General features: G+C 42.3%; 1 protein-coding gene across 1 annotated transcript; it reads right to left on the reverse strand.

Annotated features, from left to right (window-relative positions):
- Positions 1 to 236: 236 nt before the first annotated feature.
- On the reverse strand, positions 237 to 2,987 carry LOC147625089 (pentatricopeptide repeat-containing protein At5g27110-like). Its single transcript, XM_086817935.1, has one exon. It carries the CDS (start codon positions 2,985 to 2,987, stop codon positions 237 to 239), a length of 2,751 nt encoding a protein of 916 aa, XP_086674061.1.
- Between the last annotated feature and the right edge of the window lie 12,675 nt (positions 2,988 to 15,662).

The raw sequence follows: 15,662 nt of genomic DNA on the forward strand, positions 1-15,662 counted from the left end.
TGTGCACAGGCCGGCCAGCACATCATCATTGCCCTGGGCACCTGCAAGTCCTCAAGGCCAGTATCCACAGCAGGGATTTACAGCCCTATAGTCATTCTTTAACAGTCATACAGCAATGAAAGCAAATACACCAAACAGTGGAGGGCCTTCTAAGGGTTACGGGGACTCAATCCTGTGTACTTCTCTCTCTATACATTCTCTCTCTTGCATAATTGAGTTTTGTGAGATATTCTGTGCTAATCAAGTAAAAGGGTTCCATTAAGCGTCCGCGTCGTGTAACAATCGGCTTGAATGTTTGCCATGAGAACATACCCGGAGGTATCATTGGGATCCAACCTAAGGATATGATTGAGGCACTGTCTTCCTAACTCTACACTGCCATACGTTTTGCAACTGTTGAGCAAAGATGTCCACATAGTAACATCTTGTGGAATTGGCAGTGTCTGAATTACATCTTCGGCAACATTCAAGCAACCTACACGTCCCAGGAGATCAATCATGGAGCTGTAATGCTCAATATTTGGTGCCATGTTACTCAAGAAATTGAAATAGGATAGTACCTCCTCCACCAAGCCCGCCTGACCGCATGCAGCAAGTAGACTGGTGAAAATAGCATCGTCCAGCTCCAAACTTTCTAGTTGCATTTCATTAACCCATTTTTTGACTAGCCCTCCATACATGCCATCCGGAACAGCTACTGCAATCATGGCACCCCAAGTCACCACATCTCGACTTGTCATTTGGTTAAATAATTGAAATGACTCGGGTATGCTCCCGCATTTAGCATACATGTCAACAACGGTATTGGCAATGGCCATATCTGATTCTATGCCACATTTGACAACATGGCTGTGTAGCAGCTGGCCCTGCTCAATGACACTTTTGTCCCCACATGCTTTCAAGATCCGCAAAACTGTAGCTTCGCTTGGTATCAGAGATTCTTGTTTCATCTCTTCATAAAGCGCAAGAGCATGCTGCCCATGCCCATGCATAGCATATGCTGCAATCATTACGCCCCATGAAACCTTATCTGGACCCTCAAGTCCATCAAACACTTTGTGTGCGTCCTCAAGGTCCCCGCACTTGGCATACATGCAAATGAGGGCACATCCAACCAGTTCGTTTGACTCCCATCCACTTGTGATTATCTGGTCATGTATCAACATTCCACTCTCTAGGGCTTTTATGCTGCCACATGCCTTCAAAACACAGGAATGCAATATTGCATCCGCCTTTATATCTTCTTGCTGCATCTTCTCAAAAAGCTTGAGACCAAGAAGACCTTGCCCACACTGTACATAAGCTGTAATGATTGCCGACCATGACACAACATCGTGAATAAGTTGCATGTCAAACACACACTGTGCCTCCCCAAGGCATTTGCACTTAGCGTACATGTCAACAATGGTGTTCTCAATGACATCATCAGATTCTAGTCCGATTCTAATAACTTGATCATGTACCATATGGCCTTGCTGTATGGCTTGCCTGTGACCACATGCTTTTAACACACAGGAAAGTATGGGTTTATCTGGCCTTACACCACCACCTTGCATTTTTTCATTTAGTTCAAGAACCGAAACTGCATGGCCATGCTGTGCATATCCAGCCATCATGGCACCCCATGCCACCACATCTGGCGTTATGAGATTGTCAAACACTTCCCGTGCTTCTTCCAAGCTTCCACAATTGCCATACATGTCAACAAGGGTGCTTCCAATGACCAGATCTTGATCCAATCCAGTTATAACAATTTGGTTGTGTATCTGCCTACCCTTGTCTATGGCATCTATCCTACCACATGCTTTCAAAATGCACAAAAACAGGAACCTGTCTGGGATCATGACACCATCCCCTTGCATTTTCTCAAAAAGTTCCAAACCAAGGGAGCATTGCTCATGCTTGCAATACCCTTTAATAATCAAACCCCATGTATCCACATCTCTATTGGACAACCTGTTAAAAACTCTGAGGGCGTCTTCCATATTTCCCCACTCGATGTACATGTTGATAAGACTCTTCCTAATGACCTGATCAAGTTCAAGACTTTGTCTGATAATCTGTTCATGTATCAAGTAGCCCACTGACCTGGAGCCAAGACAGCCACATACTTTCAAAATGCACACAAAGATAACGCCGTCGGGTCTTATGCCCTCCTCTTGCATTTTCTCAAAGAGTGCCAATGCAAAAAGATGATGCCCTTCCTGCACAAAACATGTAATCAATGCCCCCCAGGATAGAACATTCCGATTGGGCAGCCTGTCGAACATGTTACATGCTGCTCCCATGCAGCCACAAGTCCCATATAAGTTGACAAGGGCACTTCCAACCACCACATCTACGTGAAATCCTCTTTCGATAATTTGATCATGTATCCACATGCCACAACATACTGCCCTGATGCTGCTACATGCTTTCAAGACAGATGAAAAGATGAACTTGTCGGGATTTATGCCCTCTTTTTGCATTTCCTCGTAGGTTTCCAAAGCCAGACCACCCATGTCAGCTGCAGTGTATCCTGAAATAAGTGCAGACCACGACACCACATCGCGATATCTCAGCCTGTCAAATAGCTTGTGTGCCACCATCATGTCCCCACACTTAGCATACATGTCAACAAGGGTGCTCCCTATAATGACATCAGATTCAAATCCATATCTCAAAATCCTGTCGTGTATCCACCAGCCCTGCACTAGCGCTCCTATGCCACCGCATGCTTTCAAAAGGCTTGCGAACAACATTCGATGAGGTTCTTCACCAGCCTCTTGCATTCTTCTGAAAAGCTCAAGGGCATGAAAGCCATCACCATGAGTGGCATGTCCTGCAATCAGGGCACCCCATGACACCACATCTTTGATCACCATATGGGAAAACACTTTGCTTGCTTCCTCTAGCCTCACACATTTGGCATACAAGTCAATGACAGTGTTCATAACAACAACATCTGAGTCAAACCCACTTCTGATGATCACATCATGTATACACATACCTTGCAAATGGGCTCCTAGCTTGCTACATGCTTTTAAAGTGCATAAAAATGTGAATTTATCTGGATTGAATCCCTTTTGCAGCATATTATGATAAAGGACAAGTGCCCTATTGCTGTATCCAAGGTTTGCATGGGCTGCAATGATGGCATTCCATGTATATACAGTTGGATGGGATATTTTGTCAAACACATCATGTGCTTCTTGCAAACAGCCACATGAGGCAAACATGCGGATGAGATGGTCGCCCATGTATGGTATGGTATGCATGCCCATGCTGATCATGATGGAGTGCAGGTGTCTGGCAGCAGACAAGTCTTTCTGTTTTGTGCATGCTTCAAGGAGATGAGAGAGGATATCCCTGGTTAAAGCCCCCCCTTGCTGCTGTATTGATTCCACTGCCTGAATTGCGTCAGATAACGGTTTGTTCTTAATCAGGGTTTTCCAATGTTCGACAGACAGACAGGTTCTACTCATAATATGTATGGGGTGTGTGCGTATGTGTGTAAGAGAGAGAGAGGGAGCCCATTTCAGTGACCAAATTTTCAAATTTGCGGTATGTACTAATTAATTTTCATTGGTGCTTATTCACTCAAACGTATTGATTAATTTTTTTCGTTGGTGCATATTGGGATTATTTTTTAATAACGTTAACTTTAATAAGGTTCACTAAGGTTATGAAACCTTAGTGAAAAGTATTAAACATAAAGTTGACAAAGATTATGAAACCTTTGTCTTTTCTAAGCCAAGACACTTGTTCATGGGACAAAATTAGATGTGTAAATTTTTTTTATTTTAAAATATATCAACGATACAAAAGCAAATTAGGATTTGTTCTATAACAACAAAGACTTCTGGATTGTATTTATAAAGTGCCACAATATCCAAGAAAACCCATGTACAAGGATATTGTAGATCACAGTATGCAGTGATAAAAGACAAGTGTCTGCAGAAAATAAACATCTAAAGGAAGCAAGCATCTTCCTCTTTAAGACCGACATATTTACATACTTCCGATGAAAGGGACACAAAATCATCACCATAAATGAGTTTCCTCTCTTCTTCTTTATTTGTTCCTTATTTCTCTTCTTTCAAAACCCTAAATTTTTTTAATTTAATCTTTTTTTCTCTATTTATATCTACCCCTCTATTTATATCACCTCTATTTATATCTACCCCTCTATTTATATCACCTCTATTTATATCTATTGCTTTTTTGCTCTATTTTATATCTTTTGGTTTCTTATATCTTTTAGAACTCTTTCTTCCTTGTTCAATCTCCTTCTTCTCGTGTTACTCCTCATGGCATCTCCCCAATTTCAAAGAGGGACAAAAGTATCCTTGATGTTCAGTGATACTAAGGTAGCTACTGGGACCGTCTTGCATGTAGACGCCACCGTAGATACTGTCCATGGAATTGCTTTGCCGTTTGGTCATGTTGGCGTGTCGATATAGAAGATGTTGAGGTGGGAGATGTTTCTCTTCCTTTTCCCCTCGAAGATGATGATATCAACAAGTTAAATCAAACCAAAGGATGCATCATTGTATGGCCAGTCAGAGATTGTGTAAGTCTTATTTTATCTCTCTCCACCTATCCAATTATGCTCTTTTTTAGTGATTTTTTGAGAGCAATCTGTCTTGTATATGTAGATGTGTTTAGATTGTTTTACAAAAACATCAAAGGAAACCCCACAACCAAAGCGTGCAAAATGTGTAAAGAGCACACTTGCCAGGCAAGCAAGCCAAGAAGTGATAAGTACCAAGAAGAGGAAGAAAGTGCAAGAGGAAGATCCTCGAAGAAATCCAAGTCGAGTTGTTAAGTCTTCAAAGAAAGGTGCTTCTTCAAAAACCATTAAAGAAACTAAGAAAGTAGGAGAGGTGGACGAGGGAATTGAAAAAGAAGGCGAGAATGAAGAGGGTTTCATGGTGACTCCTGCAACTCGCTTTAGAACTCCTACAAGATAGTCTTAATAGAGTGAAGGTAATTGTTAACCACTTTTTATCAAATCTTACATAAGGTGTCTTTTGGATTACCAAGCATAACGTATGTGTGTGCATTTTGCAGGTGGTGAAATCCACTCCTTTGCCACCTATTCCCTTGCACAGACTTGTGCCTAACCCCTCTATACAAAGAGTGCAATTTAGGTACAAGAAGCTGGTAAGGGAATTTTATACAAATGGCTATGTTGCCGATAGATGTAGGTTCATTTGCTCCATCTCCTCATCCCATAATCCTATTAGAGAAGTGACTCAAGATGATGTTATTGCATGGGATGACATCTGGCGACGATTGAAAAACGAGGAGTTCAAGAATATGATCAAAGGCACATAGTGGGAATTCATGAGCAACAAGATGTTGTATGTGTGGGACGACAATCATTGAGTTGTGGCATGGATGGAGGAGATTAATAAATGTGAGTCTTAAATTGCCTACTTTTTGAATGTGGTCTTTTGTTTTATAAAATAGTTTTGGGACTAGATTGCATTGTCTAACTGTACCATTCAAGAATGTCGCCATTAAGACATCATCCTTGTGTTGACACTATCCTTATTGAATTCAATGAGGATAGTGAGGGGGAGGTTCTTATAGTGATTATTCGCTTAAACAGGTAAGAGAATATATGTTTTAAGACTCTTTGAATTAGGAATATTCGACATACTATATTTCAATCTTTCATCATAACCTTAAATTTCATTGCCATAGGATGAATAAACTGGGCTATGTTTCTTCTTCCCTTGTGGACAAAGTGTGCCTCATTAGGGCACTCGCGGGATGGCAAACAAAAAAACAATTATGAAGCACATTAGAGAGATGAACAAGGTATGGATGGACAAGCATACCTCGACACAGAAAAAAAGAGCCACCCATCCTCGTATAATTGCGAGCTTTCGAAACTTTTGCAAATAGTATTCCAGGTAAGCCTTCAATCTTTAGACACTTGTAATATATGATAAACATTTACATATCATCCACTAATGTTATAATTCGTGAATGATAGGATGAGTACCTCGTAGCCACCCGAGATATTGACCCAATGGAGAACGACACTTGTAATATATGATAAATATTTACATATCATCCACTAATGTTATAATTCGTGAATGATAGGATGAGTACCTCGCAGCAGCCACCCGAGATATTGACCCAATGGAGAACGACATTTATAAAGATGAAAGAAAATGGAGGCATGCTACAAGGCGGCTGGCGGCTGCTGTGCTGGCGGTGATTGCTACAAGGCGGTTGGCGGTGATTGCAACCCTGCACAAGGAGAAGGTTTCTTTGAGTAAGAAATCCTACACTATTTCCTCTGTCTATTTTATAGGCAACAACATTTTATGGTTTAATTATGGTGTTGTGTTGCAGGTGACTAGTGCAAGCTAATTGGGACGAGAAACTGGATTGTTGACAGAGGATAGGCTATATAGCTTGGTAGCTAGCTCATTACCAAATGACCACAAAGCATAGATTTTGGATATTTTGATTGATGGCGATTTGTAGAGACTGAAGGATTCACAGATCCCTAAAAGTATGTAATAATTATTTTTCCTATCTTCTTGATATTTACAAAGTACTCTATTTTGTTTGAATAACAATTCCAATGGCAATGCAGCAAATGCAAGTTTATTCAGGGATTGGCTTCAAAGAGAAGTCATATGGCATGAGATTGGAGCACATGGTGTAGCTGTCCTTGTAGAAATATTAAAAAAGTACAAGGTAATTTTTTCAGATACATTCCTGGATGACCTCGTCAATCTTAAGAGAATGTATTTTGGGAAGCTGTTCGAGGAAATGGTGGGATCCCTAAAGAAACAAGGTGTGGTAGCTTCGAATCCTACTTTCGTTCAAGGTTACCAAGCGTGTTGTGTTCAGGTGTGTAACATTCCATAAAGCGTGTTGTGTTCAGGTGTGTAACATTCCATAAAGCGTACTTACTACTTCGTTGTTGTCTTATATTTGTAAACTGAACGGATATAATAATGTGTAGATGGATTTGTAAACTGAACGGATATAATAATGTGTAGATGGATTTGTAAGTGCCATGCAGAGAGATCTATTGTAGATGTGCTTGCAATCTTAAAAGAATGGCACAATCCAAAACATGAAAGCACTATGTATACACAGTAGCAACTTCGAGACCTTTGGGATGCAGAGATATACAAGAGATGCCTATTGTTCCTTGACTTTCCAAGTGGCAAATTTCCCAAGAGCGAGAAGGAGATGCATACTTGGGCTTGTAAAGCAAAGCAATCAACCATGGTATGAATTATATAATTAGATATTTCACTTTAATTTAAATATTATTTCTTATATCTTTTCAAATGGTGAATTCTATCGTGCGTGAAGCCTAGAAGTCTACGTGACAAATCACATGTTCAAGGCAAAGGTAAAGGTCTTATGAAAGATGAAGGGGATGATGAAGATGATGATGATGATAATGATTAAGGGAAAAAAGTGCCAAAAAAGGATGCAACAAAGGGAAAGGGAAAAGGAAAGTCACTCTACAGGAAGAGGATGACTCTGATACCTCTCCATCAGAATATGACGAAAGCGATTCTGATGATAGTACACGTAAGATTGAGGCAACCCCAAAAGTTGAAGAAGTTGGCCATGCAACAACACAAGCAGGGCACTCTTTTACTTGTGGTTCATTGGTATTATTGTTACATTGTTTGCATACTAACATAGATTAGTTATGGATTCAGATAAGCTTGGCAAGAGGTGAAGTGCTAAATGCACCATTGCGACCAATTAATCCACCTAGCCTGGGTGACTTGACTCCAATCCAAATGAATTTGCTAGGTGTGATTTTACTCATTGGTAATGATAATGTAAAGTATTTGTGTGGTGCATGCACTTACAAAATGTACACTTTGTAGAAGTGTCTCGTCATACCATGACAGTAGTCCTCGATGCTCCCGCGAACATCAAAGTGCTAGTTTCTCTACCATTATAGAAGCCTCGGCATTAACAGGTGTAATAATCAATTGTGACCACATGTGAAATGATTGTAAAGGTATGTCTTTTATATCCTATAATAACAATTGATGTATAACTCTACTCAACATGGTGTAGCAAAACATCATTCTACAAAGATGATGGCATGTGTTGGGGATCCTTTGAAGATAGGCCGTGCACTTTTGAACCAGCAGTGTCCACCGGAGCTAGAACATGTCTTTGATATGTTGCTACAGGCCAACGTGGGAGACAAGACCTTTACTGTTAAAGGTGTCAATACAAACACAGCGTGTGATTGTATTGTAATGAGGTTGTCCCCACAGGAGGTTTTGTTTATGGTTACCCCAATAACATTGTCCCACCATGGAATCTTTGCACATGTGAGTGATGAGATTATTTTACCTTCATTAGGACCTTGTGTGTTGTTGTGCATATGTTGCGTGTGTGTAGGTCAGGCTTACATTTTTTGTGTATGTCATTCTAATTAATGCCATGTAGATGGAGAGGAGCATACATTGCTTCAGATTTGTGAGACCATCTTAGACGACAATGGCTCTATTATTGTCATCGGTATTGTGTATCAAGTGGTAACTATTATAGCTCCTCACTGAGCATTCTGGCTTCTCCTTGGACACCTTGGTGAATGTGCGATGTACAACGAGATTGGAAGGGCCTTTGGACGAGAGGTAAGAAACACTAACCATAGAGGTTGCCATTGAGTATCACTTTTTGCTACAAAAAATTCATCTCATACTCTTGTGCAAATACGTACCCTGGTCTCCTGCTATACCTTCATGAGCATAGTTGGACAAAACCATACACAACCTTTGTCACCTCGTTATATCATTTATCCTTGTAACATGATGCACTGGGGCAGACGCCAAGATGCGACAGCATGGCGAGGTATGGAGTTAACTCTTCATGTGATCCTATATAAGGGCCTTACATTTTTTGGTGGAATTAAGAGAGATGTTTTCTTTGCAGGTGGATCTCAACGTGGATATTACTTTTGGGATAGCTTGTTGAGCTGTCATGTAAAGCAAGGGCAAGTGTTAGTAGAGCTTTATGCTGGATGTGGAGATTGTGCTATGGTAGCACAAAATTAGGCATGAACATTGTTTGTATTGATCCCAAAGAGGATGTGGTGGAGGGTGTCTTGATGAAGATTTAATTGTAGTGCAGTAAACATATTTATTTGTGAATATTCAAGTGACTGGGTCATGATCTTATTTTTAGCAATTATTTATGATTGTGTCATGATCTTATTTTTCATATATAGGGAGAGAGCGACACATGTTGGGGTTTTGCACTAAGACATCATTCCCCTCTACAACGATGTTTATATATGTACAAAACCAATAAAGAATCGACATTATCTGTATTGTGTGGATGAATAAGGTAGTGAATCATTTGTAGACTTGAGGATCTGTACGCAAAACGTGAGTGAAGTAAGCTTTATTAAGAAATGAGAAAGAAATATAGAGAGAGTGAGCAAAGAGAAGGACAAAAAGAGTGAGTGAGAGAGAAAGCGAGAGCAAAGAGAAGGGAAGAGAGAGAGGGAGGATAAAGAGAGTGAGAGAGAAAGCGAGAGCAAAGAGAAGGGAAGAGAGAGAGGGAGGATAAAGAGAGTGAGCAAAGAAAGGGACTGAAAGAGTGAGAGAGAAGGGTAGAGAGGAAAGATAGAGAGAGTGAGCAAAAAAAAGGATTGTGTGTGTGTGTGAGAGAGAGAGAGAGAGAGAGAGTGAGCAAAAAAAAGGATTGTGTGTGTGTGTGAGAGAGAGAGAGAGAGAGAGAGAGAGAGAGAGAGAGAAAGCTTTATTAACGCCTACTAGAGGCCGAAGTCGGCGGCCTATGAGACAAAACAATATACAACTGTCAATGTCATTTGGGTATCTAGATAATAGAAAAAGGTACAAGGTACAAAGCTGAAAAGCTAAAAACTAAAAAGCTAAGGATTGATGGGAGAGTGGACCATCAAAACTGACAAGGGATGGATGGAGCTCTATCACTAGGGGCTCAATGTGCAATACTATATGCACGGGTATACAATCATGCTATGCAAATCTAGCTAGCTCCATCTAGGACCATACTAGGGATGTAGGATGGTGTACATTAGTGGGGGAGGGGCAAAGACCTCCTGTAGGATCCTCCCTAGATCTGATAAAAAATGTGTGAGCCTCTCCTGGACATAAAGCTGGTGTGGCGAGACCGGATCTGAGTGATCTCTCTCTAATGAAGTCTAGGGATATGGTAGCCTGGTGCTCTCTGTCTCAGTCGATGAGCTCGTAGATCCTTTGCGCGCTGAAGTGTGACCCCTTGTTGTGGTGGTGGCAGGGGTGGTGGCATAGCTTTCTGAAAGAAATATGTAATCTGGGACTGCTGCCTACCTCCCTGTGTCGTCTATGTCTGTGGTAGTGTTTCTTTTTGTCACTGTATCTCTATCAGGAACTGCCCGAATTGGCGCTAGTCTGCCAACTCCATGATCTAGCATGCAATGAGTGGGGCTCCCTGAAGAAAGTGGGGTATCTCTCTTGGACAGTGCTGTATGCTCTGCATCTACATACAAAGTGCTCCTCGCTCTCTATCTCCTCCTGACATAGTTTGCATATCCTCTCAGTGTGTGGGGGAGGTGTGATGCTCGACCAGCCTCTATCTCAAGCTAATGTGATGATGCTCTAAGCTGACCAATGGTCACTCTGACCCTGTGTGGCATGTATGTATCCATGTATCCAGGTATGTATGAATCCATCCGTTGTGCTGAGATACATATAAACTGATCTCTGTAGTATAGCATCTTCGGTGGTAAAGGCTGACTGGGTGTAATCCAAGTCTCTTGATGCCATAAATCCTGCCAAAGGACTCTGTTCCTCTCACTGTTAGAGAGATGGATGTGTGGTGCATGTATATCATACTGGAAAGGTGGCAGGTGATCTATGTTGAGACCATGCTAAGTGAGCCACTATATCATCTGTGAATACCATGATCTCCTATCTCCACTCTCGCACGAGCTGCCTGGATGCCTCAAAAGCTCTATGTGAGAATTGATTTGATGGCATATCTCTGATCCTCTGTACGAAGCAGATCGTTTTGGAAGAGGGCCTCTACTAGCATAGGAGGTGCAACAAACTCTGCCCCCGCCGAAGACAATGTCATGTGGGACGACGGAGGGTTTGCTGCAATCATCCGTGAGAGCATGAGAATCTGAGGCCTCTCTGTCTGAGACCATGTGGAGGTGGCGAGCCCAGGTGCCCATACTGTTGCAGCATACATCAAAGCAAGGGTGACTAGTGTGTCAAACAACCACCCCTTCGTGCGGGGCTCCTGGAAGTGTGCCTGGTGGTGACACTGTCTCTCTAGCATGGCCAGAGCTGCATACCCTCGTGTGAGTCTATCCCTGGCTGCCTGTGCCATAGTAAATCTTCCTGGTGGAGTCGGAAATGTAATCCCTAAGTACACATATGAGTCTATCCCTGGCTGCCTGTGCCATAGTAAATCTTCCTGGTGGAGTCAGAAATGTAATCCCTAAGTACACATATGAGTCTACCATCTCTACTTGTCCTCCTGCTAGTGTGAAGATGGCTTGTCCGTCGAACCAGCCCTTAGGTGTGGAAAATCATGATCTTGGTTTTCCCAAGGTTCATTGTAAGTCCCCTCTGTGTGCAAAAGTCATTGAGTGCATGGAGATGATGCTGTAGTCCCATCCGCGACTCAGAGACCAAAATAATAGCATAATGTGGAATGTGGTACCTGAGATGTCTACCTTGTCCCCCCACCACCGTGAACAATGAAGTCAGCCACCTCATCCATGTATAGCCCAAATAGTGTAGGAGAGAGTGGGCATCCTTGCTTCACACCTATGGTGCTAGCAATAACATTAGATAGTCCCCCGCCGGGGCATCGTAATGTGCCCGAGGACCTGCTCATATAAAGCATAGATGCCCCAAACCATCTCTGATGGGATCCCCAATGGCTGGAGGCACTGGAAGAGTCTCTCTTGTGGCACCGTGTCAAATGCTTTGTGGAAATCCACAAAGCAACAGTATAATCTCCTCTCCCGTGCCTTAGACTGATCAATCAGACATCTCAAAGTGAATATATGGTCAATAGTGAAGAAAGCTCATCGGAATCCAGCCTGTCTTGGTGCTCTCAATCCCTCCTTCTCTGCATATGAGCTCAACTCTTCCTCGAGCACTGCGCCACAAAGTTTTGCCAATGTATGACCAATCATGATAGTCCTGTAGTTGCTGGGGTCTAGCATGTCTCCCGCTTTGTGGAGAGGCATGATGGTGTGCATAGTCCACTCACAGCTAGAGGTGAGCAACAAAGGGTGCCAGTGTGTCAGCTGCATAAATAATATGCTCACTATGTATACATGTGTGGTTAGCCGATCTTCCATTTCCCATGCTGTAATCGACGGATAGCTCTCTCTACCATCGAGGCCGTAAAGAAAGTAAAGGTGGTAGGGTGGGGCTCCTGTGGCTGTGGTATGGGCAGTTGTGCTGAGAGGGATATGGTAGAGGCTCTTTACATATGTGTGCCATGTGTGTATGTGTGTGTGTGTGTGTGTGTGTGTGTGTGTGTGTGAGAGAGAGAGAGAGAGAGAGAGAGAGAGAGAGAGAGAGAGAGAGAGAGAAGGGTAGAGAGAGAGAGAGAGGGAGGTGAGAGTGAGAGTGAGAGTGAGCAAAGAGAAGGACTGAAGAGTTAGCAAAGAGAAGGACTGAAGAGTTAGCAAAGAGAAGGATAGAGAGAGAGAGAGAGAGAGGGATAGAGAAAGATAAGGAGAGCCAAGAGAAGGATAGGAGGTAAGAGAAAGATAGAGAGAGAGAGAATGAGATACAAAAGAGAGAAGGATAGAGAGAGTTAGCAAATAGAAGGAGAGAGAGAGAGAGAGAGAGAGAGAGAGAGAGAGAGAGAGAGAGCCAAGAGAAGGATAGAGAAAGAGGAGAGAGAGAGAGAGAGAGAGAGAGAGAGAGAAGGATAGAGAAAGAGGAGAGAGAGAGAGTAAAGAGAAGGATAGAGATCGTGAGCAAAGAGATGGATAGAGAGAGAGAGAGGAGGATATAGAGAGCGAGAGAGGGAAGGTGCATAAGAGGTAAGAGAAGGATAGAGAGAGAGAGAGAGGAGGATATAGAGAGCGAGAGAGGGAAGGAGGATAAGAGGTAAGAGAAGGATAGAGAGGCAGGGTGGGAGAGTGAAAGGGAGGGAAGAGAGAGGGAGAGGGAAGAGGTGGGCGGTGGTGGGACAAGGAGAGAAAGAGAGGGTAGAGAGAGAGAGAGGGAGGGTGGGAGAGTGAAAGGGAGGGAGAGAGAGGGAGGGTGGGAGAAAGAGAGGGAGGGAGGGTGGGAAAGTGAAAGGAAGAGAGAGAGAGAGAGAGAGAGAGAGAGGGAGGGTGGGAGAAGGAGAGAGGAGGATATAGAGATGGATATAGCCCACACCACACTCTCTCTCCTAGAGAGAGTGAGAGAGGGATAGGGAGGGAAGAGAGAGAGGGGGAGGGAAGAGGGTGGGAGAAGGAGAGAGAGGGTGGTGTGGGCTAGGCAGTGGTGGTGGTGGTGGGAGAAGGAGAGAGAGGGTGGTGTGGGCTGGGCAGTGGTGGTGGTGGCAATAGTTAGAGAGAGGATGGTGTGGGCTGGGCACTGGTGGTGGTGGCAATAGTTAGAGAGAGATTGTTTAAGTAGAGAGAGAGGGTAGCCAATAAAAGCTCCTTCCACCAAGCTCGCTCTGTGACCATCCCTGAAATTATCGATTCATAATTGTTGCATGATGCATGGACATTTTCTTTGACTTGCTCTCCCCCCCTCTCCCAAGAGTTTAGATGTTGGGTGATCCAAACCAAGAATAGCATGTATTTTATCCCAAGAAAAGTTGAGGAAAGAAGATATTGTTGTGAATGATAGATTAGCTTACCATAACAAAGGGAGGCCTGATGTTGATTGCTTTTTTCATGAACACAAAAAGAGGGGATGATTGGGCTATAGAGTTTGCTACACTTGTTTTTGTTGGCTTTTAGAGACTTATTCTCTCATCTACTATGTTCAAGTGAAGGGCTTACTTTAGCCTTGCCGAATTATGTGTCATTGGGACTTGCCTTAGAGCCCTAATTGCAACTTTCCTATGTGGGTGTGTAGCTTGTCCATTGCATCCTCACTCTATTGTCACGTTGGAATGCTCCTTGTAGATGTGGTGAAGGGAGAGCGCTCTTGCCTAGATGGAGGCAAATAGAGATGGTCCTTTTGCAATGGTTCACTCTCACAAAAGGTGAGGGAAGAAGAGGAAGCTAATGCAAGCAAAAAACCTACAAACAATCCTATCTAGATCATCCATCAAGCATGCAAGATTTAATAGAGCACAAGTAAGCAAGAGTAGAAAAGAAAGGGAGCCATTTGTCATAAGTAGTGCCGAGGAGCAAGGAGTAGAAGACAAACACAGAGAGGAACGAGATGCACGGCGGTCTCCCGTGAGACTCTGGATGCACAAGACCCCTAAAGGCAGGGCTTCGATGGGGTGGTAGTCTTGACACACAGGAGTGTCCATAGGAGATGCCACACTCAAGGCTATGCTAGAAGAAGAAGTGTGCGCACATCATGATGGGGCATACAAGTGAGAGGGCCAGTGTAATGAAGTAGATTTGGTATGCACATGCACATGGGAGATGGGTCCTAGGCACTTAGGCTTAGGGCCATTTACATGTGTACTTTTGGGGACCTTTTGCTATATTAGGCATAGGGCTCATGGATATTGTACCCTTTTTACCCTAGACATCTATGACTTCTTGGAGCTCATGCCCAAGCTTTCATGGGTGACCTTCACCCATATATTGGACTCCATGTAAACGATATCCCGTGTTCTCGACTCCACATTAATTAGTCTTTCTCTCTTTCCTCCCTTCTTTCATTGGTATCAAAGCCTGATCTTTAATCCTAATTTAGGTCTAATCATAGATTAGTGAAACCTTGAAAATTTAGAAACCTTGAATTCTATTTTTTCTTGCCAAATTTAGAAGTTTCAACCATTTTATGGATTATGTCTTGGTTTTTTTATCTTGCTGTTGTGATAAAGAGTGATTTGAGCCTTAATCATTTTCAGATTTGATTTTTACACAGTTTTCACATTTTCTAATTTATTGATTTGAGAAGATTAGCAATGAAATTTGTGTTAATCATTTTTAAATTTGTATTAATCAGTGTTTTTAGAAACCCTAATCCACTTTCTTGAATTTCTTGATCTTGATTTCTTGAAATTTTCTTGACTTTTGAAATTAAGGTTTACAAAAATTGCAGCAACCAGTTTTGAGTGATTTCTTACATTATCTTGCTTAGGAAGCATACTTTTTCAAAGATTGATCCTTAGAGCCCTTATTTCTTCAAGATTGAAACCCTAGATTGCCAAATCTTTGAGTTCTTGAAGGAATATTTGCAAGAAGAAGGTGGTTGTGTAGAATCTTGGTGTAATTTCAAGAAAGTGTGTAAAATATAGTTGTAGAATACAATTTCCATGCAATTTCAAGTGCAGAGTAAAATATTCAAGTGCAAAGTTAAATATTCATGTGTAGAGTTAAAGGACCGTGAAGATCTATTTCACAATCAATGTAAAGATCTATTTAAAGGACCGTGAAGATCTATTTCACAATCAATGTAAAATTGAAGATTATAGTGTAGAGTATTGTTCTATTGTTGCAGATCTATAGTGTAGAATAGATCAATTTTACAAATTATGCA

The sequence above is a fragment of the Cibotium barometz genome, chromosome 24 (genome assembly GCF_041138505.1).
Source record: "Cibotium barometz isolate CiBa-2024 chromosome 24, ASM4113850v1, whole genome shotgun sequence".
In the NCBI taxonomy this organism is placed as follows: Eukaryota; Viridiplantae; Streptophyta; class Polypodiopsida; order Cyatheales; family Cibotiaceae; genus Cibotium; species Cibotium barometz.

Excerpts from the sequence above, each read along its gene's own strand:
- LOC147625089 (XM_086817935.1), bottom strand. The coding sequence starts at position 2,987 with ATGTGTATACATGATGTGATCATCAGAAGTGGGTTTGACTCAGATGTT.